This window comes from Malus domestica, chromosome 06 (assembly GCF_042453785.1).
Source record: "Malus domestica chromosome 06, GDT2T_hap1".
NCBI lineage: Eukaryota > Viridiplantae > Streptophyta > Magnoliopsida > Rosales > Rosaceae > Malus > Malus domestica.
Genome location: NC_091666.1, coordinates 34,496,310 through 34,522,495, shown reverse-complemented (window position 1 = coordinate 34,522,495; position 26,186 = coordinate 34,496,310). Strand labels below are relative to the sequence as shown.

Genomic DNA, 26,186 nt, shown 5'->3' with positions numbered 1-26,186 from the left:
GTTTCTCCACTCCTCCCTCTTCCTCACTGTCACTGCATACAGCTAGGGTTTCTTACTCTCTCTGCTTTACTTTTTTCTTTCCATATTTTAGTGTCCACCTCACAGCCTGTACTATCTCTCTCTCTCTCTCTCTCTTCTTTCTCTCTCCTCAAGGGAAACCAGAAGGCCAACAAAAAGGGCCAAAAGGAAAAGAGGAAATGCAGCTCCCATAGTACTCTCTCCTCTCTCTCTCTCTCCTCCTCTGAGACCCATAAACCAAAACAATGTATGAACTTTGAAACCCCAGAAATCCAAACCCCCTACCCAATTCACCAAAAACACCATCTGGGTTTCCACCAAAATGCATTCCCCAAGCCAAAGGCTGTCCCTTTTCCTCTTCTCCCTGCTGGTTTTGCTCCCCATTGCAAGACCAGATCTGGCTTCTGACCGCGCCGCTCTGCTAGCCCTGCGCTCCGCCGTCGGCGGCCGAACTCTGCTATGGGATGTGAACCAGACCAGCCCATGTTTGTGGACAGGCGTCAGCTGTGAGAACAACCTCGTCACGGTGCTTCGTCTTCCCGGCGTGGCTCTCTCCGGCATAATCCCCAGTGGCATTTTCGGAAATCTGACTAGTCTCCGCACTCTCAGTCTCCGTCTCAACGCTTTAAGAGGTCCTCTGCCTTCAGATCTCTCTGCCTGCGTTACTCTTCGTAACCTTTACTTGCAGGGCAACCTTTTCTCCGGCGAAATCCCGGAGTTTGTGTACAGTCTGCACGACTTGGTCCGGCTGAACTTGGCCTCCAACAATTTTTCCGGTGAGATCTCTCTGGGTTTCAACAATCTCACCAGGCTCAGGACTTTGTATCTCGAAAGCAACAAGCTTTCGGGGGCGATCCCGGAGCTGAAGCTGCCCAATCTCGACCAGTTCAATGTATCCAACAATTTGCTAAACGGGTCTGTTCCAAAACAGTTGCAGTCTTACTCTTCGAGCTCGTTTCTGGGTAATTCTCTATGCGGGCGTCCCCTTAATGCTTGTCCTGGAGACCGTGGCGGAGCTGCCAATCCTGCCATAGGAGGAGATATAAACATCAATGACCACCACAAAAAGAGAAAGCTTTCCGGTGGTGCTATTGCCGGTATTGTGATCGGATCTGTGCTGGCTTTTCTCGTGATTGTTATGTTTTTTATCTTTTTCTGCCGAAAGAAGAAGAGCAAGAAGACGAGCTCCGTCGACATTGCCACCGTGAAGCACCGGGAAGTCGAGATTCCTGGCGAGAAGCTGCCCGTGGAGTCTGAGAATGGAGGATATGGAAATGGGCATTCGGTGGCGGATGCTGCCGCTGCGGCGATGGTGGGGAATGGCAAAAGTGAAGCCGGTGGCGCTAGTGGTGCTAAAAAGCTGGCCTTTTTTGGCAATGCGGCGAGGGTGTTTGATCTGGAGGACTTGTTGAGAGCTTCAGCGGAGGTTTTGGGGAAGGGGACTTTTGGGACAGCGTACAAAGCGGTTCTGGAGGCTGGGACTGTGGTGGCTGTGAAGAGGCTGAAGGACGTGACGATTTCTGAGAGCGAGTTTAAGGAAAAGATTGAGGCTGTGGGAGCGAAGGATCATGAGAATTTGGTGCCTCTGAGGGCATATTATTTCAGCAGAGATGAGAAGCTTCTTGTCTATGATTACATGCCTATGGGAAGCTTATCTGCACTTTTGCATGGTCAGTGTTACTTGCTAGTTGATTGCTTGCTTTATTTGTTCACACATTGCTCTGCCTTTTCGGTTCGATGGTTGTTACTCTATTTCTGTGCTGGAAATTTGATGATGATGGATATGATTTTTTCCTGATACATCATCAGTTCCTCTAGTTCGGGATGTTTGCTTCAATCATTTCGCCCTTTCTTTTCCGATTTTTGATCTGGATGATTAGAAGTTATTGGTTTCTTTGAGTTGTGTTTGAGGATTTGGTGTACAAAATTTCGCGTCTCCACAAACACCTTGTTACTCATTTTTGTGTGCTTGTTTCCGCTGTTAGCGTTGATACATCCGAGTTTTATACAATGCTGCTTATTTCAGTTGTGTTGGTACTTTGTTTTGCCTGATTTAACAGTTCTGTATATTCATATATATATATATATATATGCAACAATTATCTGGAGTTTGCGATGATTTCAAATCCGTTTCATAGATCTTTGGTTCAGTATTCCCATTTGAGTTTTCTTCAAAGAGTGACATCAATAAGTTTTCAACTTCCATCTTTTCAGCAATGTCAAGGCAATGCGTACTTTCAATGGTAGAATAATATAGAAGAGCTTTACCATCTTGTGTTCTATCTTTAATCTACAGGAAACAAAGGAGCAGGTAGGACTCCATTGAATTGGGAAATCAGGTCTGGCATTGCCCTTGGAGCTGCCCGTGGAATTGAATACCTACACTCTCAAGGTCATACTGTCTCCCACGGAAACATAAAGTCATCCAACATCCTGCTCACAAAGTCCTATGAAGCTCGGGTTTCTGACTTTGGCCTAGCGCACCTTGTTGGCCCCTCATCCACTCCCAACCGAGTTGCTGGCTATCGGGCACCGGAGGTTACTGATCCTCGCAAGGTATCCCAAAAGGCCGATGTTTATAGCTTTGGAGTGTTGCTCCTGGAGCTACTCACCGGAAAGCCCCCAACGCATGCCCTCTTGAATGAGGAAGGAGTTGACCTCCCAAGATGGGTTCAGTCCATAGTCAAAGAGGAGTGGACTTCAGAGGTTTTCGATCTTGAGCTCCTCAGGTACCAGAATGTCGAGGAGGAGATGGTTCAGCTCTTGCAACTTGCAATAGATTGTTCAGCCCAGTACCCTGACAAACGCCCTTCAATCTCCGAAGTTACAAGGCGCATTGAGGAGCTACGTCGTTCTAGCTTGCTAGATGAGCAGCCCGAGGTTGTCCATGATTTGGACGATGTGTCTTCTCGATGAGTTGAGTTGAGTTGCTCAGGGCAACGGCCCCTCGACCATCTTCCCTCATGGATTTGCAGGGAAATTCCTTGCTGTAATTTTTATTCACCCCTTTGTTCCCCATTGCTCTAGTTTTTCTAACTGCCCTTTTGGGGTGGAGATCTGTTCCATTTGCTGTTGGTGGATGATGGTTTTCTTTTCTGTAATTATTACTTCCGCCTTTGCCTTTGCCTTTGCCTTTGCCTTTGCCTTTATTTGTTGTTATGATTACGACTCTTTAGCTACTCGAAATTAAGATGTGTTGGTTGCTTCATGTCTGTTCATGGTTTGGTCAAAGTTTTGTGAAATTAAGCAGACCTGCGTTGGTCATTTTCCAATTTCTGTTTCTCATTTGTTGAAATTCTACCATACGACCGAGGATGTTTTTGTATCTCTCTTGTTACGTGATATAGTTTTGCAAGAATCCCTTGCTTGTGTGGGATGATACAACAAATTTGAATTCGGGAAAGAGGGAAAGTAACGTGATGGTTTGTGATGAAGATGAGGATGAAGAAAGTTTTATAACAATGCGTGAGTGATGAGAGATATCGTTACAGTCATGTTCGGTACCTATTGAGGTTTTGTGGTGACGATTGAAAGCTTGGTGGTGGACCAAACTATTGCAGTTGAAGTGGAAGGCCCGTGAAGGGGGAAGGAAGTGTGAAAAGAAAGCAGACAGAGTGGTGCAGTGGTCCTCGGTATGGTTAATTTTGTTGGGAGTTGGCATCCAAAGCAAACTATAACAGAATTTATTTAAAAATATGCTTAATTTTGTTGACTGCGCTACTTAGTATTACGATCTAATAGTATTATTCGTTACTTGTAAGTGAAATGTGTTAGGTTTGACTCTTACAAAAGGTAAATTTAAACTATATTATTGTTAGCACATTGTAAGACTAAGCCCGTCTTAATCCCTCTTGATGTAACTAATATCGTTTATTAAAAAAATTTAAAAAAAAAAGACAACAAAATTTTGGTTTTTCCGGTATGGGATATTTTTGTTCCGGGCTTGCGCTGTCCCATCCTCACGTTTTAAAATAAATTAAATAAAAAAATCGTAACGATAACTTCTGGACCAGAAAGGACACCAAAGTTTTGGGAGTGTTTTTCTTGTCTGTATAACAAAACTGTATTCCCAATTTTGACAATTAATAACCTATGTCTAATAAGTTAATACACATTTTTGATGTTGTCTTAAGAAACTTGCATCCACAATCCACATAGTAATAGTTATCAACAAGACCTTCAAGACAACTCTTTTACGGAAACACCTATTCACCTATTTGATTTTCAATCTTGCACTAAAAGCGGATATGACATATGTTCGATTTGCTTCAATTCTGAACATAGTTAAATTCAAAACACAAATACAGCTTAAATGATACATGTTACTGATTGATATAGCACACACGCGAGCTGAGGGCTAAGGAGCTAGGAGCTAGTTAGATATAAGATTGAAGGTCAATTTGATTAAATTTTAAAAATACCCTTCGAACACCCACATCCAAGTTTCATAAAAATTACATATAGGGCACAAAAAAGTGGTACATGTCACGAAGACTAACGATTTTGAATTAGTGTTGGAAAGTTTTATGCTGCATTGCATGAGTTATAACTCGGAAACACCCATCGTATGTGTACCGTGTGAAGCAAGAAAGATTTTCGAAAATCGAGTAAAACAAGATACAAGGCAATTTGGAACAGAAACGGATGCGTTTTCACATTGCCATGGCGAAAACCAACTGACTGGTGACAAAAATACTCAAGCTCAACCAGCAGAGGGGATATGAATTAGGATACATCAAATTCCTCACGATACAAAAGACTACTCGACCGTAAAATCGCCTCCCCTGCGGCGGAGAAGTTACCTATAAGAGCAAAGAGCACATTCCGAACCAGTTTCGGCAGGTGCAGATTCATCACCCAAATTGCTCAACTGCACATACTATAAAAGAAAAAGAAAAAAACCGATCGGAGATCATATGTACAGGGTATACAAACACCGATGAGGTGTTTAGGCCCCAAAAAACAAGCCCAAATCATTTAACTGCTAGAACCCTAATCCCGGCTTTTGACAACCGGGAGCAACTTGCTACGTGCTGGGATTCAGTGACGGATCATCCTTGAAACCCTTTGAAAGCAGATCATAGTTGATTGATGCAAGCTGGGAGAGATTCTGGACCACGATCATAAGAAAATATAGTAAGATTATATATTAGGAAAAGGTGAAAATTATATTGAAATACGGCTCAACAACATTCACAGTGGAAATCTATCGAACATGGCATCAAACACGCTATTCATGAAGACAAACTCAAGATCAATTACAGTATAAGCACCTTGAGTGGTCATTTTAGAGATAATAAAAGAAACGACAGCCTTGTACGTAAAGAAATACCTTAAATGAGAAATTACTGAAAGAGTAATTGATAGAAGAGCCAGACTCGAACTCTGTCAGACCCCCACATTCATCACCCTGTCAATGAACGTTGCCCAAGATCATGTCAGTGCTGCGAATTATATGGATATACGGCAAATACAAAATATATTCACATAGTAGTTAAAAGCGCTTGTTTCTTGAACTAATGTACCACTTCCTCATGACGGTTGCTCAAGCAACTGCTGCTGCCACTTAGGCTATCAGAATCACTGGAATCATCCATGTCACTAGGTTGATATACATGTTCATCTGAAGGATTCCATGAGTAACGACTGGTGAAGTAACTGGTATCTAGTGCACTCTCTGAAGAGGGAACAAACGCAGCCTGCAAGAAATGGAAAAGTCATAAGGGAGTGGTGCGGTGGTGCCAACCTAACCGAAGATGAAAAATCTGTATCGACATGTTTATGATTTATGAATATGTTGCAGCGCACCTTTTGCCTGGCAAGTGTGTCCCAGTTGATGTCTTTAAAGAATGGATGCTGCTTCACCTGTATCACAAAGTTGCAATTCTATTAAGTTTATTGAAGAAGTTTGAAAGATCACGCACTAAAAATAATGAAAAAGAATAAAGAAACTAAACTAACAAATACCTCTGATGCTCCTCGAGCTCCAAGTCTTTGATTAGGATCTTCTGTCAATAACCTAGAAACTATTTGTATCAGCATCAACTAAACAAACATCACAACTACATACTATCACTCGACATCAGCATATATACATGTTTGAACATACTGAACCTTAAACAGGAACACAAATTCAGTCAAAATCTAAGATTTGTTTTACAGATTCATAGAACAATTTAACAAATTTGATACAAATTGGTATTCTACGTCTAGGCTTCTTAGCAAAATGAGAACAGAGTTTCTGCGAACTGAAACCATAAGTGATGGGTTCATAACTTTAAGCAAAAGTACGGAGAAGTTTAAGAATATTAAGACGAGTATCTCAAAACTAGACCAAAACAGAGCAACCAATTGGCTAATTGACAGGTTTTAATTCCAGTCCGATACATCCCTTGATCTCCACACAAACTGACAAATGATCAACTTCATGGAGATTCTAACTTCGACAGAAACAAATATTTCCTCCTAAGCAAAGCAATGACAAAATATATCTTTGAAAGCAATAACGTTGCATAAAAAGATTGTTAATGCTTCACTTACTGATCAATAAGATCTCGTGCTTCAGGACTCATCTCACCAACCCCAGGCCAAGGTATATTACGGTTGAGAATATTATCAAATATAGTCTACAAGCAAAAGAAGAAAATGATTAAAAGAAGCGATTTAGAACTCAAACAAACTATGGAATCACAAACAATTTTTGTTGTAAACAGAGTAAACACCAAGCCTATGTATTATAACATATTTTAGAGGCAACGTATTAACCTGAGGGTGCTCAGCATTGAAGGGTGGAATTCCAACAATCAATTCAAATAAAATGACACCAACAGACCACCAATCTGCAGTTGCACCTGTGGACGATAAAACAGCAGCAAGTTGTTAATCTTACAACGGTTAACTGATCAACCAATAAACAGAACAGAAAGCTATTTGGCAAAAACACTAGAGCACAATGGTTGCGCCCTTAAATACTTAAATAGTGATCAACCAAATAAGAGAACTGCTAGATGTGTGGGGAAAATCAGGGAAAACAAGAGCATTATGGTTGGTTGCCCTTAAACATTGTTTCAGCTTCCATGAAAGACTAAACTGTACCAATGAATAATGATGAAACCATTTTAGCCCATAGTTGAACATTACTGAATAATTAGTATTTCTTTCTTGATGTTGAAGCTTAACCTAAGGTTGGAGAGTTTTAAAACACAATAAAGGAAATAATAGCACCTTAAACTTAGAAAAGACTATACGAACCATGTCCTGTTCCCAAAAGTATCTCTGGTGCCAAATAGTCAGGTGTACCGACAGCAGAACGTTTCTTTCGGCTTTCTCGTTGATGCTCGGAGAGAGATAATTCGGGTTCATCTTCCCCTAGAAGGGATGTTCTACTAACTGCTGGACCAGATAAATCATCAGTGCTGTTGATGAGACCAACCTTCGAAAGCCCAAAGTCTGTCAACTGCTCAGATGAAACACAAAAGGTTAAAATTGGGTGGTGAAAGAAGTGACAACCATCTATAACTCCCAATTAACTGCTACATAAAAATGAATTCTTTCCAACCCCACAAGGCACAAACTACTGAAATTTTTATTTAAGAAAGAAATAGATTGAGAGCAATCTTCGGATGTGCCTACGTGAGTGCTAGTGCTCTATAATATAATGTGAAATAATTGAAATTTATACAAAGTGTTTCATTTATCTTGAACAAAAATATGCATCCAACTAAAGCTAAACCATGTTACCATCACGACCTCTAGTAGAGATGGATTTTCAAATTTCACTATCCTGCTTCAACTGAAAAACTCTAACGATAATATAACCACTATTATATTGACACTGAAACGCAACAAAACTAATAAAGATAAATCAGTACGTACGTACCTTAACATGGCCGTCATGAGCAATTAACAAATTGTCAGGCTTCAAATCACGATGAACCACACGAAGTGAATGTAAATATTCTAAAGCAAGCACCTGCAAAATCAAATATAGATAAACAGGACCTCAGATTATAAACTAGCAAAAAGTATGCAGCAAAATAGTTCTGAACAAGTTGCAAGCCCATACCACTTCTGCTATATATATACGAGCAACCTCCTCGTCCAAGCAGCCTAAATTCCTCAACAAAGAGTATAGATCTCCTCCATTCAAATACTCCATCACAAGATACAAGTTTTCACGACAAGTAAAAGAATAGAAGAAGCGAACCTGATACAGTTCAAATTTGTGTTAGAATGAAACTAAATGTTTCTCAAGGCAAGGTAAAACGCTTTACTAGAACACCTGCTCACCACAAAAGGATTGCGGACTGAAATCAAGATGTCACGTTCTGCTAATATACTTTCAACAGCATTCTTTCGGATCATATCAGCCTTTTTAAGAACCTGTTACAAATGATACAAAATAAGAATGAGCAAATCCTCTTCATGCTCAACTACAGGACAAAACCAAAACATTATTGTCTTTGTTTTAGGGGTGTTTGTGGAGATGGAAACACTAAATTTTATAGACTAGACAGGCTAGATGTCATCCAAATTAGCATCATTTTCATCAATTATGGTACTTACTACTTAGAAACCATTAAATTGATTATGCCAAAAGTTTCCACAGGGTCAAATTAAAAATAAAAACAAAGATAGAGATGAAGAAGCTATCCCAATAAATAAAAGCACACAGAAGACCGGCTATAACATGAATAAATCACCGAAAAAACTAAAACAGTAACAACTCAGTAATGTACAGAAAAGTATATCAAAGACAACAGTAAGCTTAAACAACTAAGGGTGACATGGAGTAATACAGTCAGCAAGAAATTACATGTCTAATTATGTGGTACCTTAATCGCAAAAAGATCCCCTGTTGTTCTCTTTTTAGCTAAGAAAACTCGTCCAAATGCCCCACGACTTATTGGTTTGATAATTTCAAAATCATCTATAGATGTTCGGTCCTTGGAAAAAGGTATAGGGCTTGTACGAACCACGTCATCTTCTAAAGGAGCTTCTTCATCAATTACGGTAGTTGCTAAATCAACCTTCTCATCATCCACTAACTCACAAAGCAGCAAATACTTCTCCCTAGAAAATCAACATTAGGATATTGTAAAATGGAACTTAAAAAAGGAACTGGGAAGGTTACACGTAGTTTTGATGATTACTCAATGAATTGTTTACTAATACATTTCAAGAGAAATGTAGATACCATAGTTCAAGGTATATTAATGAACACTTTAGTTGAAGGCTTCAAGCTTGTAAAAGCCAAGAAAAATAGCAATAAGTACCCACCGAATCAGCTTCTCAATGCGTGCCCCAAATGTGTCCACAGTAAGTGCATCAAACTTTCTGCGGTCTATAACAACTCTCAAGTCTTCAAGACAAGTAAGTAGATATGGCATGGAGCGATCATCATCCAAAGGTGTATTTGCTATGCACCGGGCAATATCAGAAAGTTCATTCATCTGTATCATTCAAATGGAGTTAGCTTTGATAGCATGAAAAATAAAACTTTGATACAAAGTTGGGTACCAGTAAGCACAGCACCAAGGCCAGCAAAACCCGTACTAAAATTAAATCAAATTCATGCTACTTTGAAAGTTTGAATAACATATATATTCCCACTTCAGCATGTGCAAACACTCATAACCTGGAGGTGGTGCACAGTAATTGAGGAAATAATTTTCATTTAATAAGAAAACTTAAGGACTTGGAGAGGACAGCAAGTTCTTTCCATTGCATTTTGAATTTGACAAAGATTATAGCTCATGTTGTAAATTGATATTCAAATGCCGTATAATTGCATCCCAAGCATCACAAGCATGTGCCTGGGCAACTCCCAGAGCAAAGAAGTATTTGTAAAATCAAACAGATTAATAAGATACCTGAGGTATATCGTCTTGCTCAGAAAAAGAAGCCTTGCCTGCGAGGAGCAAGTCAATCTGACTGCCACTTGGGGTCAATAGGGGAGACCTAGGAGTCATGCTGCCTGCAGATGATGTTGTCATTCCTTGATCTGACTTTGGGGCAAAACGAGTTCTACATGACATGGAAGGTAGACCTTTCAGGTCATCCATAAAAGATGAATTATCAGCTTCAGGAAAACAATCAAGCATGTCCTCTGAGCCTCTGTGGGACCAGTCACTAAGTTTTGGAGATAGAACCTCTGATTCTTCTGTCACGCTTGAACTAGATGCTTTCGCAATGTCTGGACTTCCTACACCATGCTGGATATCCTTTTGAGCAAAGGACTCCATCAGTTTTTCAAGGGTTTCAGAAATTATGACAAGACGTTCATTCACACTTATACCTTTCTTATCACATCGATCAGCAATTGCACAAATTCTTGAATGGTCTTCCACATTTGCAGTTGGAACCTCCTCCTCACAGATGCGACATATTATAGAACTATCATCAGATACATTTTGTTGATTTCCCCAACCCCAAGAAGGTTTGTGCTGGTGCTTGGAAGAACGTTCATGAGAACCCTTGCCAGAAGGCTCAGGAGGCTTAACAGAAGTAGGATCGATGTTAGAAGTCCCTCTCTTGTTGTCTGAACCTTTCAAATGTTCAACCTTAGAATCACTCTGCTCCTTAAATTCAGTAGCTTCTTTCATGTTTTTTGCAACCGGAGATGGGAATTTCTTCCATGATGTCATCCGGTCCCTACCAGCAGGAGACTCCAAATTCTTAGAGGGTTGATCAACAGGAGGTGCAAACAAATTTCCCGGTTGTATAACATGGTCTCTCTTCCATTCCAAGCCATGTTGCTCCTGACTGTAAAATTTCCTAGCTGAACCTGCTTTAGAGGCTTTTGCCACACTTAAATTCTTTGTATCCTTTGCCAAACTTGGAGGAATTCTTTTATCAGAGAAACGCAGAACTCTTGATTGGCGAAGCTGGAAAACCTGTTCATCCTCAGCCAATCCAGTTTCCTTATGGAATTGCAGCAACCTAGTACACCTTGTGAGTATGAAAAGCATTCGAGTGTGAAGCTGCTTCAGCACCCCCGGAGGAAGTTCTTGACGTCTATCATCCAATTCCTGAACTATGCCCTCACACTGAAGCCAAAACTCTCCAGATGATGTCATTGCACAACTTCGAGCCAAAACCAGCAAATCCTCAAGAGTTTCCTGCCACTCTGGATGATTATCTGCATCTTTTTCAAGAATTCCAACTAAATCTGCTGCAAATATAGCCAGGTCAGAGTTCACTTCTTCCTTTGCTTTGTCAAACTTTGCCCTAATCGCAACCAAGATTTCCTGCATATCAGAAGCAATATTCCAAGCAGGTAAAATTTCCTAGTTCAAATTTATCTACTAAAAACTGTGATATAAAAGGAAGACATACGTACCTCCAGGTTGTTCAAGCCTCGAGGCTTCCAAAATGGGAAGGGTCTTACGCCTTTTGAATTGAGTTCATGGGAAAAACTTTTTATATCAGCAGGAAACCTCTTTCTTGGTGCACTCGTTAAGCGGAGTATAGCTTGAAAACGAGGAGACTCGGACTCCTTAGGATTTTCACAATCATATGCAGTCTATTAAGGAAAAATATCAATTGCAAACACATTATGACAAGAAATAATAGAACAGGGAAACCGTCAGAAATAAGAAATAAATATGTGGAGACAATAAATAAAATAATTGTACCCGCACCTCTGGTGTACATACATCTGAACTTCTTAAGCCTCCAGAGTGACCCCAAGATGATATGTTTATCCCTGTTAAGGATGATGGAGGTATCAAAAGCCATTAGAGGGGAAACACAACAGGCATCCCACTCATCATAGAAAAATGAAAGTGTACAAAAATCCATTAATTTGTACAAAAGAGCAAAGGCGTTCTAGTATCAACTCATGAAGTTTGATTAAGTCACCACGCACAACCACACTTGTCGTCCATGTTTTCCTAAGCGTACACCAAGTGATGGGTGGAGTAACAACATTAAGCTAGATTCATGTAGCGGGGAAACCCACGTCAACCAGAGCCACGTCCACCCATCAGACCATTGCACACTCATCAGAAGATAAAGCTTTCATTGCTCTACAGATTATTCGAAATCGATGCCTTTTACAAATGTAGGAACAATTAATAGTTTTAGTTAGAGTCCAAGTTACTTTTGCGGTAATGCCTACAACCTACTGGAGTGATTTCAAAACCAAGTGACTCCTAAGTTCTATGCTCAAAACACGACCTAAAGGCTAAATCTTTAACCATAACCCAGTACTTACAGCATAAACTAAACTAGCACAACTTAAAAAAAATTCCTGCATTGCATAATTGCTCAAAATTGTACCAGCTTCTGCCGACGATTCCCCGTTGTGTAACCGCGATGGCGCCACCACGTTCGGGCTCTGGTCTCTCGAAGGCAAGCTACCAGTTGATGCAGCATCAGAATTGCTGCCATTATCACCCCAATTCCCACTTGCCACATTTTCATTGAACCCAATCCTAGTCTGACTCGCAGCCTCCTTCTTCTTCCCCCCACTGCCCGACCCTAAACGATCGCCGCCGACGCCCGGCCTAGACAAATTACTGGAGGCCAGCGCCGACCCTTTGTCGCCCCTATACCCGAAAAAGCTCTCCTGCGGTAACGGCCCCGATCTCGTCTTTATCCTATTCAACCCCAGCGACGACGCCAGAATGGGAGAAACCTCCGCCGCAGACTCCGCCGCCCCCGATGTGGAAGCAGACGACTTCTTGGGAGTCGCGCCAGTCGAGCTCGCGGACTTCGCCGGCGTCTTCAGCTGAGCTGGACTCTCTTTCCCCTTCACATCCTTCTTCTTTGACAAGTCTTTGACTAGACTCCGCCGACTGAAGCCGCCGCCTCCGCCGCCGGAACTGGTACTCGGGCCAGGCGAGTCGTCTTTGGACGCGGATTTGGGCTTCTTCTTATCGGATCCGATCGGGGAGTTGGAACCCAGAGATCGCGGACTATTATTGGAGCCATCGGGGCTGTTGGAGGAGTCGGACTTCTTGGAGGAGAAGAACCTGGCCTTGAACACCATTACCGTGTAGATATTTTTCTACGGCTTCCGAAATCGAAGCAGCCCTAGCATGGAAGCATGGAGATGCTTTCCAGAGAGAGAAAGGGGAGGAGAGAGAGAGAGAAGGTGGAGTTGGTTGGAAGTTCGGGAAATGGATGTGTCGATGGTTTGAATGTAGAGAGAGAAAGAAGAGGGTTGCAGAAGAAAGGGAGAAGAATGTGAGTCTTCGAGTCCAAGGGCGCGGATATAGCGCTCTCCGCGTCTGATCATTTTTCCCAAATCTTGATTTCCAACTTTATTAAAACAATTTTCTATGTTTGGAATTTATATTTCTAATTTAGTACCTTTATATATACGTTTGTGTTTTGAATGAACCACTTTTGTAACGTTACATGACGTTTATGTCAAAATATTTATTTTTGCCGTTGAGATCTTGAGTTTGAATTTCGGTTTATTATCGCTTATGTAAAATTTAAAAAATCGAATCTCTTATTATGTTTTAAATTAGTTTTCTCCAGACTATTGCTCGGGTTAAAAACAAAAGAAATCATATAAAAATTAAATGAAATATAACGTTTTAAGACTTTCTAGGAAATTTGTGAATGTACCCTTTTTAAGTTTTTTTTAGAGGGAATGTTATGTTACCATGTTTTGTAATATTTTTCTATAAGAGTAAATAACTTATAAAAGGTCACATGCATTAAAACTTGAATTGGAAGGGAAGGGAAAAAAATAATAAGTAGGGTGAAAGTCAAACCACATGAAGAAAATATATTTTTACACGTGTATAATGAATTAGTTCACCCTTCGTTTAAGAGATTCAAATTTAAAATCTCTTATTTATAATTTTAGTTAAATACCAATGTACCACATATTTTTTTTGAACAAACAGTATTATCTACACTAAAAGGAAGTGTTGGACTTAGTCTCACAATGAACGTGGACTTAGCCTCGCAATGAGTTAGAAATAATATGGTTCAAATTCGCCTTTTGTGTCTTTGGCGAAAATCAAATCTAAGACTCATCACTTACAAATGAAAATGAATATCACTGAACCGTAATACCAACTGTCCGCTATACCGCATTATTAAGGGGTCATTTTGTTACAAGTTGATAGTATGATTGGTATAATTTACGAGCGAATTCAAACCGGAGTAGAAGGGACGACTGATACCTCTAGCTTGCACAGAAGAAGTGATAGGGCAGTGATCCGTAAAGTAAACATTGACCCATTGAAGCTGGGCTGTCCCACTAGTTGGGCTTGTCTTGCTTGCAAGTTGCTTAACATTTGAGCCCATTTATCATCATAAGGCCCAACTCAAGGCCCGTCACACAATGGGGTGGGTAAAATTTGCCAATTTGTAATCCGGATTCTGGTAATGCCTCCTTCATTACGGATCGGGTGAATAGAGCTACATGGGCCATGACGTGGTCCAAACTACCAACTATTTATTTATTTATTTAAAAATAGTTTCGTTGGATTCTAAGGGAGGAGAAATTTTTTAGTGAATTGTTATTAGCATTTCAAAATTCTCATTTTCCACTCTAAACTTTCTATATTTAAAAAGAAAAATACAATGTGTTTGTATCATACTTGACCAATCCCGAAACTACTGAGCACCGATCAACGTTATACCGTCAGGGATCCAGAAGAGTTTTCCCTCCAACCAGGAGGCCAATCACAGCGCGACACGTGTCGACATCAGAAGCTAATCATACCGCGACACGTGTCAACATCAGAAATCAATCACAACACGACACGTATCAATGTCAGAATGAAACTAGAAACTCTCTTCTATAAATATATATCATTCTCTCACAATATTTCCTAATGTCATTTGTACTAAATCATTCACTAGTACTCACTAAAGGAGAGCTTGAACCTATATACTTGTGTAAACCCTTCACAATTAATGAGAACCCCTCTACTCCGTTGACGTAGCCAATCTGGGTGAACCACGTACATCTTGTGTTTGCTTCCCTGTCTCTATCCATTTACATACTTATCCACACTAGTGACGGAAGCAATCTAGGGAATGTCACAAACTTAACACTTTATGTTGTACCAAATTCCTCATTGATTTTGTGCATCAACACAATGTATAATGAGATTTTTGGAGTGCCTATAACATTTCCCATTTTTTATTGTGACCGGAACATGGGTGGTACATCATGTGTTTTTATATAAGTGAAAATTTTTATTTTTTAAGTTATTAACTTTTTAACACACATATTTCATCATTTGTATAGTAATACGTGATGTACTATTCCGTGTTCCAGTCACACTAAAAAATCTCTCATAAAAGAGGAAGAGGGTGAGAGAACATGAATTGAGATTCTCTTTAGGTCTTTGTGTCTGGAGCTGAGGACTTGAAAATTCAGGCTATTTAAGAGAGAGAAAGAGATATTAACTGTTTAAGAGCTTATTTTGTGTGAAGTAGACCAGTAAAATGTGTTAATTGAAATCACAAAATTTAAATAGTGTTCCGAATTTCCCGGTCCATCTATTTCAAACTCAGATTCAGAAAAAACCTCAATCCAGAGAACATAGAACCCAAGTGAGGAAGACCACCAACTATTTAATTTGGAAACATTTTTTTCTTCAGATGTAAAAATTATTTTTATTTTTATTTTTTGAAAGATAATGTAAAAGTTATTAAGTCCACAAACTTTTGGATGGTCAAAAGGCTAAAAAGAACGCCAATTATCTTATAAGCTAATTCTATTATCCTTAGACACAAGTTGCGTTGTAGTTGTATGATAATATTTTTTTCTCACTACTTAAGTGTGACAATGATGCTCAATCGCTAACTGTTTTGTTTATTATTATTGGATGAGATTAAATTTTGAGATTTATGTTCGAGATTGGTATAGTATTAGACACAAATCTCAAAATTTAAACTCATCCGATAGTAATAAATATGATAGTTTACATTACCACCACTTGAGTGTGATTAGCGAAAATGCAACAACATATAAAAAGCGTACCATCAATCCCTTTTTTCTTATTATTAACTATACTAAGTGACTTGTTAGAGTCGATAAAAAGCAGATATGCTACACTTTTACACCCGAGCATAAATTTTATATTGTGTACTTTTTTTTTTATAAAAATAAGAGTTGGTGAGAATTTTATCTTATGCAACCCCGTAACCAAAAAAAAAAAAAAAAAAAAGAACAAACGAAGCTTAGTATAACTATTTTGAAATGTCAATATCACCCTTTACAAACCAATTATGTTGGTTACACTTACATATATTATGCTCAAATGGATATTTTATGGGTATTGATATCCACACTTCTATTTTTACCTCTTAGTGTTAGTTTCTATCCTTTAATCTTCTTCAATTCATTTCAATTAAAGACCGAAAATTAAAAGAGTTTACAAAATGTAAAAATAATGTGTAAATAGCACCTCCAATTTTATAATGCTATACAAGGACAAATGCATTCCACAAGTCTATTTTACATACAATAATATAAGCATTTGGATTATTTTTATCTCATGCCATCCACATGCCCGCCTTCATGTGCACATTACACAATAGAATAATAAGTAGTAAATTATTTAATTTACAAAATGCGTCACACACTTCGTCATGTGTAGGACCACAAAAAAGGAATCGATTTTTCAGAGACAAAGACGCATATATATTTTTATCAAAAGTAATATCAGGGAAACAAAATATTTATACCAAATTTTATAAATTATATGACGTAATTGTAGATGATTGGAATTATTTCTAATTGTTAATTTAGCGTACTTATTTTATATTAGTAATCTATCATATAATTTGCAAATTTAGACTGAATAGTTGATTTATCTAGCTTTTTTTTTCTTCCAAATCTCCAATAAAAAATGCATGTATTGCTTAAATACTTATTGATTATTTATCTGAGTTGATGAATCTGATACACTGTGTAACATAAACATATTCCTTTGAAAAAAAATTTAAACTTAAATGCAAAAAGCCAAATAACGTAAACATAACTAAATTCATCTAAATTACAAAGTGTAACGTAAAAGATTTAACCATCTAAAGTCACAACACGTGACGGCTTTTGATTGCGCCTTCATGCTTAAATGCCGTCGTTTCACCAGGGTCAAAGAAAGCGTCGTTTCCCTCTTTATCCTCCTCAAAACGTCACCCACATGCCCACATGCAAAAACCCAACCGTACTAAAAACGACAACACTTCCAACAAAAATAAAAATCTAAAAAAATGAAATTACAGAAAATACTAAAAATTATATAAAATGGAATTTCCCGACACGTGTCCCGCCCAGCATCACTCCTCACTACTCAAACCAGCTGCGACGCATCAAAAGGCTGGAGTAGGGTGCCGCACGTGGGCTTCGACCGGCAACTCGAGATCTCCGATCGAGAACCAGCCGGTGGCCGGTCACCCCCACCCCACAAAAAAATACAATCTTTACAGATCCGACGGTCCAGATTCAACACGGTCACCCAATTGAAATGTGAGAGAAAGGGGAGCTACTGAGAAAGTGAGAATTGTTACTATATAGCTAGACCTCCTCATCCATGCGTACCCGTCTTACTCTCTATCCAAACAAGCAAGAATTTTGAGCTCTGCTTCTGAAAGTTCAGGCCTTTTTTCCTGCTGGGGTTCTAAAGAATTCAAGAAAGTAAACTTCTTTGTTGGTTTTGGTGGAATTTGGGTCTGAAATTTTTGTGGGTTTTTGAGCTGAAAGGTTGGAATAATGGAGAGGGATTTTCTGGGTCTGAGCTCAAACAGTGGTGGTGCGACTCTGAAGGAAGAACCCAATAAAGAAACCAAGAATTCAGGTTTGCTTTCAAGTCTTTTTTATTAGTTATTAATCGTATTTTATGGAGTTTGATTTTCTTGTGGATGAATTTCTCTGTTTGTAATTAGTATTTTGAGCTTGTGTTGAATCTTTTTGGTTGCATGTGGAGCTTGGCACCTCAGTTAAGTCTAATTTGCAGTTTAGTTTCTTAATCCCATTTTCCTGATCAAAAGCATCCACCTTGCTGACTGAGTAAAGATACGTTTTGTTTTCGACACAAGCGTTATTTTGGGGGGAGGGGGATTTGATTTTTTGAACTCATGACCTCGGATGCATAGGTAAACGCTCTTAATTACTTGAGCTACAAGTCTGTCGCAGTAAAGATAAATATCGATTCAACTCAATTACAATGTTTTTATAGATTTAAGGTTGGTTTGTGCATGCATACTGTGGAGAGTGAATCAACATAAGGGAAATGAGGGACCTTGCATGTGGCTGTAAGTAGCTGGATTACTCTCCATATTTACCGATTGGTTTTATGGTAGAACCTCAACTTTATTCATGTATCAGAAGAGGTTGTCCCATATGTGAAGCCTAATGGCCACACGTGCTCCAGTCATCCAATTTGTGTTGTCCACAAGTTAGGCTTGAAAATTTGCCACACGTGAGAGGGCATGTTGAGAGCTTGCATGTGCTTATGAGTAGTTAGGCTACTCCTCATATTGCCAATTCGTTTTATGGTGGAACTTTAACTTTCTTCACGTACAACATACTTCAGCTTAGTAAAGTTGGCCAGAGTATTATGCTCTTCCCTATGCACCCAAGTTTGAATGCCCCTCTCCGTAGCTTAATTAATTTAGTGTAGAATATTGCTTGTATAACAAAAAATAAAAAAGGATTTATACGTAAATTGGTAAATTGGGGTTGCTGAATGTAACTTTGTTTACTTGTGAGTCAGTCAGTCAATCTTATAGAAACGTTTGGGTTTGCTTGCTGGTGACTTGGTTACAAGAACACGGTGTAGTTGTCTTAGTTTTACACTCCCCGCTAACTTAATATAATGTGCCTTTTGTTTTCTTCCATATTTTAGTCTGTTGGGTGAGGCAGGATAATTTTATTCTTCCACTAACGTGTGTATGAGATGTCATGGATTAAAGCAACGTGTCACGTTTGCTTTCATATTTAAAGAATTTCTGCATTGATCAAGGCTGGCAGGTAGTACAACATTTGTATTAAAAAACCTTATGCAAATGTGAAACATATATATTAAGTTTATGATTGATGAATTTTATAAGGCAATGTATTTGAATAATTCCTTTTGATAACATGGAACTTGTGGTCTTCTGAATTTTATATATATTGTTCTTGAATCTGCTCTTGTGAATAGATTCTGCCTCTCTGGATCGTACCAAGAATTATAATAAAATACGTATTAAATATACATACGCGATATAAAGTATACTCATAATAATAATACTTTATAGTGTATGGCTTCTTATCACAGAGTGTGCTCCGCAAATGTTCCAAAAGGAGGATTATAAAATATTGCAGGAGTTTGCTAGATCTTTGAGGTCTTTTGTAGGAGCTTGCTAATTCTTTATGGTCATTGGTCGTTTTCTGCATCCTCATGTATTTAGAAAATAACGTAAGTTAACATTTCGCGCATTACATATGGCTGTATTCATATTATCGTTTATGGTAATCTCTTTGCTTAAAGATTCGTTGTGTTGAAAATTTGTTCATCTCAGTTAGACAGCTGTGATGAACACACTTGTTGAGATTTGTTTTTGCACTCTCAGACATAAATTACTGTAACTACATTCCAAGGAAAACATGTTTTTTGTTGGCATCTATTTGCAGAGCCGTATAACCTCAAACTTCCCATATTGCTTATTTGTGAGGTACTCTAAGCGATCATCAGCACGGTGAAGGAATTCATTTGTTCAAACTATTAGCCCGACACTCCATTTTTATTGATTTTGCAGCGGTGCCAAGAAGTTCAGGGATGCTGTGGTCGTTTTCAAACAAGGTTTCTGCACCTCCGCAATTCCTGTCTTTCAAGGCTCCCCAGGAAGATGGGCCAAGAAAAACTGCTCATGATAATTCATCTGTATTTATGACTATATCAACTGCTGATGCTTTTCACTCCAGCCAGAAGTCGTTCTCTGGTGGGATTCAGGTATTTCTTCTCTTACTCTCTGAATCTTTTTCAACATCGCCTCGGGTATTTAGGATTTGGGAACATTCTTACTTATTGGTTTACTGAAGAAGCACAAGTGAAGTTTGAATCGTTGTTTATTTAAAGTTGCTTTAATGTAGGCTCATTTTTGCACAAATTTTGTAGAAAAATTTCGTTTTTGATAAGCAAGCTGGAAACCACTGTGCAACGACAGTATATCCTATGCCTCAATTTGATGCACGTTCAGTTCATCAATCACAAGATGTAAAGATATACCCAGTAGTTAGCCAACACAACCAAAGGATTCCGATTACTTTGAGTTCTCCAGTTCTCCAGTCCCAAGCTCCTGTTGGGCATACCGGTTCTACCATAAAACTGCAACCACTTGGAGGAGTTCCGGTTCTGGCCCCTGTATCTGCTCTTCCTTCTACAACCTCCGTAGTTGGTACCACTGATCTCAGGTACTTTAACACAGATCATATTTAGACCACATTTCTGCTTGTAAGCAAATGCAATTGTACAACGTATATTGAATCATAACTAGTTGGAAATTCTAGATGCTAAGTTGAATTACTTTTGCAGGAATGCATCCAATTCTTCTGGGGCACCTGCTCAGTTAACCATCTTTTATGCTGGTTCTGTGAACGTTTATAATGATATATCTTCAGAGAAGGTATTGTATATTTAAATATTTGATTCTTAAGTTTGCACATAAATTAGGTTCTTTGTTTTTAATCTCTTTATTTCTCTATTTAGGCCCAGGCTATTATGTTGCTGGCTGGAAATGGATCATCTCCAACTCATTGTAAGGCAACATCCGTAACTCAAGTGCATGCACCAATACCTAGGCCTTCACTAGGAGGCGACTGTTTTTTCAGGAACCAGTCCCATATTACATCTTCAGTCTCTGCACTTCCAAGTCCTCTTTCTGAAACTTCATACGCGAGTTCTAACTCTGGAGGAGCATTTAATAGCACCAATGAAATAGCTATAGTGAAACCAGTAGGAACTTCAGCATCTCCTGTTGACCGCTCAGAGCCTTCTACAGTAGTCAGTTCAGTGGGATCGCCTGTGACGAATCTGATTCCTGCAGGTATAATTTGTGTGTTTTCTTGTGTGTATGCTAGTGTTACTGTTATACTTTGTGATAAACAATGTCTTCTGTTCCTGTTTTTTCATTGAATTTGTTAATATATGAGCTTGAATAACATCTCTGTTCCCGTGTTTGCAGTACCTGTGCCTCAATCACGTAAAGCATCCTTGGCCCGGTTTTTTGAGAAGCGCAAGGAGAGGTAAATTTCAACGGTTACCTTTCCCCTCTAGTACATGCTTACATTAACTTATACAGAAACAAATTTGTAGAACAAAGCAAAAAGTCCCACATCGGCCATCTCACAAAACAAATCACAACTTATATCAAATGGTTCCGCTTCTATTGCATCGAGGCCTTTTGCATAAAAACCTACACGTATGGATTGAAGTTAATTGCCTTAGACGTGAATGTGATACAATCACTAACTCTTTGCTTATCGATTCTTTTATCGCACCTAGACTTGAGTACCAAGTTTTATCAACTGACACAGAACGTTGTGTGTTTAGGATGATGAGCACGGTGCCATACAGTGTCAGTAAAAAATCTCCAGACTGCAGCACTCCCGGATCGGAAGGTGTGAGTTTCTCGCTCAACTCTTCGAGTTCTTGTCCTCCCCAGTCTATAAATTAGCGCTTACGGCGGTGGGGTGCAGTCGAAATGGGAAGAAACAACAAAAGCTTCCTACTGCTTCGGAGATGTTGGCATAGATCATTGTTTTAACAGTTGCTTGTGTGCTGGTAGTTGTAAGATCAATTTTTTGACCTAAAGGATTAGATAATATAGATGTATGGTTAAAGTTTTATGTTTTTTACTTTTCACTATGCTGTAAAAATGTATTGTTTTACCTTCCTGCATCGTAAGGGCAAATTCTAGAGGCCATGTTTTTGTATTGATATGTTTATGTTGTACAATTTGACATGAATGGAATGAAAGCAAATAGATTTTGCCTTCTGAGAATGCAAATTACAATCATAGGATAAATGAATGTATTTGACTTGTAATTCAAGCGGTTAGAAGTTACTTCGACACCTGAGGTCTTATGTTCGGCTCTCTTTGTCTCAGTGTTTTTTTTTATCGAAGTGAAAATTAAAAGTTATGGCAATTAGCACAAAAAAGAAAGAAAAATGCAATGATTACATGACATAATTGACAAACTTGTTGGGATTAAGTTTTAAACACTCAAACAAAAGTAGCTTACGTGAAACAAGTCAGTTGATCAGAGTAATGTACTAGTGTACATGTCCCCTTGCACTTGAGCCAATCTTAAATTTCGAAAGTGGTTTCCGCATGCCTTCTTGTCTCCTCCAACTCTTTTTTTTTTTTTTTAAATACTTGGCTACTTAAGAATAAGTAGGAAGACGTATTCAAAACTCTTCGTGTTCGAATCACATAGCTTTATATTATGATTAGAACTGTTCATATTATGAGTCCTATGTAAAGATCATCTTTGGAAAAAAAATAAACTAAAACTAAAGTCGTTTAGTCAATTTATTGTAGCAAATACAGAGACGATTCATAATGTTTTTATCAATTTCATTCATCTGATTTTATACAGTTCGATAACCAAAAGACCTTAGTTTTAATTGATTTTTTTCAAAAATGGTATTTGTCAAATGATTTATAATATGAACGATTCCATTTGTAGAGTAGTAACGTATTATTCTATTTTTTTATTTTTTTGTTATTGCACTTACTTTTGGATCTTGCCCTAAAAAAAGCACTTGAACAAATGCCGAGAAGGGCCGAAACGCGGTAAAAATTGGAGGGTTGAGTAACGGCAGCAAAGTCCATCGCTACTAACACGGTGCGTTCTCACCGAATCACAATTAAAAAAAGAAAACCGATGAAAAATATTTAATAATTTTGAATTTAAGTGATAAGAGAAAAATAAATAATAAAATAAATAATAATAAATTTGACATTTTAATGTAAAAATATAATTTTCCGTAAAATTGAACGATACCGTTGCTTCCCTTTAAAATATTCCTTCCACAAGCTTCAAGTGCTTTTGGCTTTGGACTTTTCTTGGAAGTGATTCGGCTGATTCGCGACAGAGAGAGACACGGAAAGAGAGAGAACAATGGATGCTGCAAAGGTAGGAGAGCTGAAGGAGTTCATCAGCGAGTGCAAGTCAAACCCTTCAATTATTCACACCCCTTCTCTCGCCTTCTTCAAGTCCTATCTCCAAAGGTATCAACTTTGCTATCTTTGTATACGATTGTATATATTGATTGTATATGTGATTGGAATCTAATTCTTTGTTTTTGGCATGTGGGTTTATTTGTTTGCAGCCTCGGCGCTCGGATTCCGCCGGTTCCGGAAATGGTGAGAGCTCTTATTTCTTCACAGTAAAGCTTCAATCTTTGTGCAAATTTTAGTTTTTTGTACTTTGTATTCATGTATCACATGTTTATATGCATATTGGAGTTGTGGACTTGCGTAATTATCGTTTTGGGAATGCTGTGCTTCTGATCAGTCAAGATTCCAACTTTTCCTCGATTTGAAATTGTCTAGGAAATTTTCACTTTCTCAGAATTTCAAATTTCAGTAGGTTTTGTAAGTGGCAGGAGTTTCGGATTTCCCCATGTTGTTTTATAACAGTTTGGCACAGTCACGCGCACAAGCACAAGCACGCATGAGTAAACTTCCTAAGTACTTTGGTTGCATCGTGTTGTGGTTCGAGGATTTCTATTATGACCATGAGAAACCATGGATGTTTAAAGCCGTTGGGTTGCTAAGATTTGAATGAAAGCAATAGTGATTGGCAATTCAATGGCTCCGAACATCCATACTCTTGCTCACTTTTTTCATGCATATAGGAGAATTTCTTGTTGTGGTCCTCTTCAATGTTATTTATTTCCATGAATTATACCGGACAAAGAAATAACAGGATTACCCATAATGCTACGTTGACAAATTCCCAAAAACTTTGAGCATTCTTTTTATTGTTTGTGTTTGTGTGGTTGTATTATATTTTTCTTGATATTTTTGTTGTGTTGGTTCTGGTAGCAGGATAAAGATGACGGTGACATGTCAGACACGAAACAACATTTTGATGTCAAACGTGAACCATCTGGGGATAATGACGATCACATTGTTGAATCTGATATCGAGTTGGATGTTACTGATGTTGTGGAGCCTGATAACGATCCTCCACAGAAGGTAAGGGTTATAACACCCTCACCTGTTATGCTCAATTTTTAACCTCTCTAAATGATCCTTCCTTTAAAAGTTGTAATGGGTCTATTTTTCATGTCCAGATGGGAGATCCGTCAATTGAAGTTACAGAAGAAGTGCAGGATGCTGCACAAATAGAAAAATCAAAAGCTATTGATGCTATCTCTGAAGGCATGGCATCTGCTTGTTGTGAATCTTTAATTAGCATTTTAGTTGACATTTCTCGGCTTGTTTCACTGTCTTTTAATTGGTTGTTTATCCTTTTCAGGTAAGCTGGACGAAGCCATAGATCATATAACAGAAGCCATAGTGTTGAACCCAGCTTCAGCTATACTAAAAGCAACCAGAGGTAAATTAATTACTATTTTTTCTAAATTCAATTTTTGCTTTTATTTAGTTGTGCTTACATTTTTTCATGTTTTGGTCGCCTTTTTTCATATGTATCGTTCCCTTATAAATCTCGTATCCTTGCTTTCAGCTAGTTTCTTTGTCAAACTGAATAAACCAAATGCGGCAATTCGTGATGCTAATGCAGCTTTAGAGGTTGGTTGATGACCCTCACTGTACTCGTTCTTGTATCCACTGCACAAGAAGTTTGAATTTTTTACAGTAGTGAATATTGACAAGTGATCTCTATGTATATGCTTTTTCCAGATTAACCCCGACTCTGCAAAAGGATATAAAATAAGAGGAATGGCTAGGGCCATGTTGGGTCAATGGGAAGAGGCAGCAAGTGATCTGCATGTAGCATCAAAGTTAGATCATGATGAGGAGATTGGTTCGGTGCTTAAAAAGGTGACTTTCCTCATTCTAGAAGAAGTTAAATGATACTGTTCATTAACAATTTCATTTTTATTTCAGGTTGAACCTAATGTTCACAAAATTGAAGAGCATCGCAGAAAGTATGAACGCTTGCGTAAAGAAAGGGAGTCAAAAAGAGCTGAACAGGAGAGAAAGCGGCGAGCTGAAGCTCGAGTGAGTATTGTACTAGAGTTAATAATGCTTTTGTTAAGAAAATCACATCGTTTTTGGTAGATGTGGCGGTATTTGTTTGCTCATTCATTCATTTTATGCATTGTAAGGCCTTGTGGAGGCAGTAGTCATTTTCCCTTAATTCCTTGTGCCACTAAATAATGACCTCATATAAGGGACAGATATGGCTGACCCCATGATTTGAGACAAAGACAAAGACGATGGCAAAATGATAGAGAACCTTCATACGAAACTAAACTACAATTCTTTCAATTTCATGCAGGAACAGGATGCGTCGTCTGCTCTTAAGGATGGTATGACATTTGGTTTGTTTTATTCGTATGCCATTTTGTATTAAAAAAATGCCGGTATTTTAAAGGTTCATGTCGACTTCATAACACCATTTGCAAGATATCATCTATTTAATTTCGATTCTATCATTTTTGGTTTTGACAGGAGAAGTCATTGGTATACACTCAGCCAGAGAATTAGAGACAAAGTTGAATGCTGCTTCAAAGACATCACGCCTTGCAATCCTCTACTTCACAGCAACATGGTGTGGTCCTTGCCGCTTCATATCTCCTTTGTATACAAGCTTAGCTGGAAAGTACAAAAAAGTCGTTTTTTTGAAAGTTGACATCGATGAGGCAAGAGATGTGGCGGCAAACTGGAATATCAGCAGTGTTCCGGCCTTTTTCTTTGTGAAAAATGGTAAGGAGGTTGACAAGATGGTGGGGGCAGACAAAACTGCACTAGAAAGGAAGATTGCACAACATGCAGGCTCAACCTGAGCAAATCCTGGTGCGATGCTCTTGGCCTTTGTAATGGTACTTTCTTAAGTCGTAAACTGAAAGAGGTTTCCATCTGGGAACTGGAAATAAAACGTGTCGTAAAATTACTAATTTATGTGTGTGTACTGGAAATAAAATGTTACTTTCTCGCCCAGTCGGATCTTTTACTGGAGATTACCAATATGAAATGATCTGTATTTCCTTTATGTATGTGTC

The 26,186-nt window shown here is 38.6% G+C and overlaps 4 protein-coding genes across 7 annotated transcripts; 3 read left to right on the top strand and 1 right to left on the bottom strand.

The window, feature by feature from the left end:
- Positions 1-3,290, top strand: LOC103438104 (probable inactive receptor kinase At1g48480). The gene is made up of 2 exons (XM_008376646.4): positions 1-1,688; positions 2,315-3,290. Exons 1-2 carry the CDS (start codon positions 341-343, stop codon positions 2,932-2,934), a joined length of 1,968 nt encoding a protein of 655 aa, XP_008374868.3. The 5' UTR covers positions 1-340; the 3' UTR covers positions 2,935-3,290.
- A 1,356-nt stretch (positions 3,291-4,646) lies between these two features.
- Positions 4,647-13,291, bottom strand: LOC103409791 (probable serine/threonine protein kinase IREH1). The gene is made up of 17 exons (XM_029104111.2): positions 12,301-13,291; positions 11,661-11,725; positions 11,360-11,542; positions 9,891-11,267; positions 9,298-9,470; positions 8,853-9,090; positions 8,308-8,400; positions 8,084-8,224; positions 7,898-7,990; positions 7,270-7,474; positions 6,784-6,869; positions 6,559-6,644; positions 5,986-6,037; positions 5,827-5,883; positions 5,544-5,717; positions 5,351-5,428; positions 4,647-5,128 (listed from the first exon to the last, which is right to left on the bottom strand). Exons 1-17 carry the CDS (start codon positions 13,010-13,012, stop codon positions 5,045-5,047), a joined length of 3,897 nt encoding a protein of 1,298 aa, XP_028959944.2. The 5' UTR covers positions 13,013-13,291; the 3' UTR covers positions 4,647-5,044.
- Positions 13,292-17,293: 4,002 nt separating this feature from the next.
- Positions 17,294-21,987, top strand: LOC103438088 (protein TIFY 6B-like). 3 transcript variants are annotated; one of them, XM_029104106.2, is made up of 8 exons: positions 17,556-17,798; positions 19,263-19,403; positions 19,744-19,937; positions 20,103-20,398; positions 20,520-20,610; positions 20,694-21,030; positions 21,169-21,229; positions 21,537-21,987. In XM_029104106.2, the coding sequence occupies exons 3-8, from the start codon at positions 19,764-19,766 to the stop codon at positions 21,658-21,660; spliced, it is 1,083 nt and encodes a 360-aa protein (XP_028959939.1). In that variant the 5' UTR covers positions 17,556-17,798; positions 19,263-19,403; positions 19,744-19,763; the 3' UTR covers positions 21,661-21,987. The 3 variants fall into 3 exon arrangements, with proteins under 3 accessions (XP_028959938.2, XP_028959937.2, XP_028959939.1); XM_029104105.2 differs by lacking the exon at positions 19,263-19,403 and having other exon boundaries at positions 17,294-17,798; XM_029104104.2 differs by lacking the exon at positions 19,263-19,403 and having other exon boundaries at positions 17,517-17,798; positions 19,660-19,937.
- A 1,009-nt stretch (positions 21,988-22,996) lies between these two features.
- On the top strand, positions 22,997-26,176 carry LOC103438090 (TPR repeat-containing thioredoxin TDX). Of its 2 annotated transcripts, none has more exons than XM_008376632.4 (10): positions 22,997-23,220; positions 23,322-23,355; positions 24,040-24,192; positions 24,291-24,378; positions 24,476-24,556; positions 24,686-24,750; positions 24,862-25,002; positions 25,069-25,182; positions 25,463-25,493; positions 25,636-26,176. In XM_008376632.4, exons 1-10 carry the CDS (start codon positions 23,111-23,113, stop codon positions 25,968-25,970), a joined length of 1,152 nt encoding a protein of 383 aa, XP_008374854.1. In that variant the 5' UTR covers positions 22,997-23,110; the 3' UTR covers positions 25,971-26,176. The 2 variants fall into 2 exon arrangements, with proteins under 2 accessions (XP_008374854.1, XP_008374855.1); XM_008376633.4 differs by having other exon boundaries at positions 23,002-23,220; positions 24,043-24,192.
- Positions 26,177-26,186: the final 10 nt, after the last annotated feature.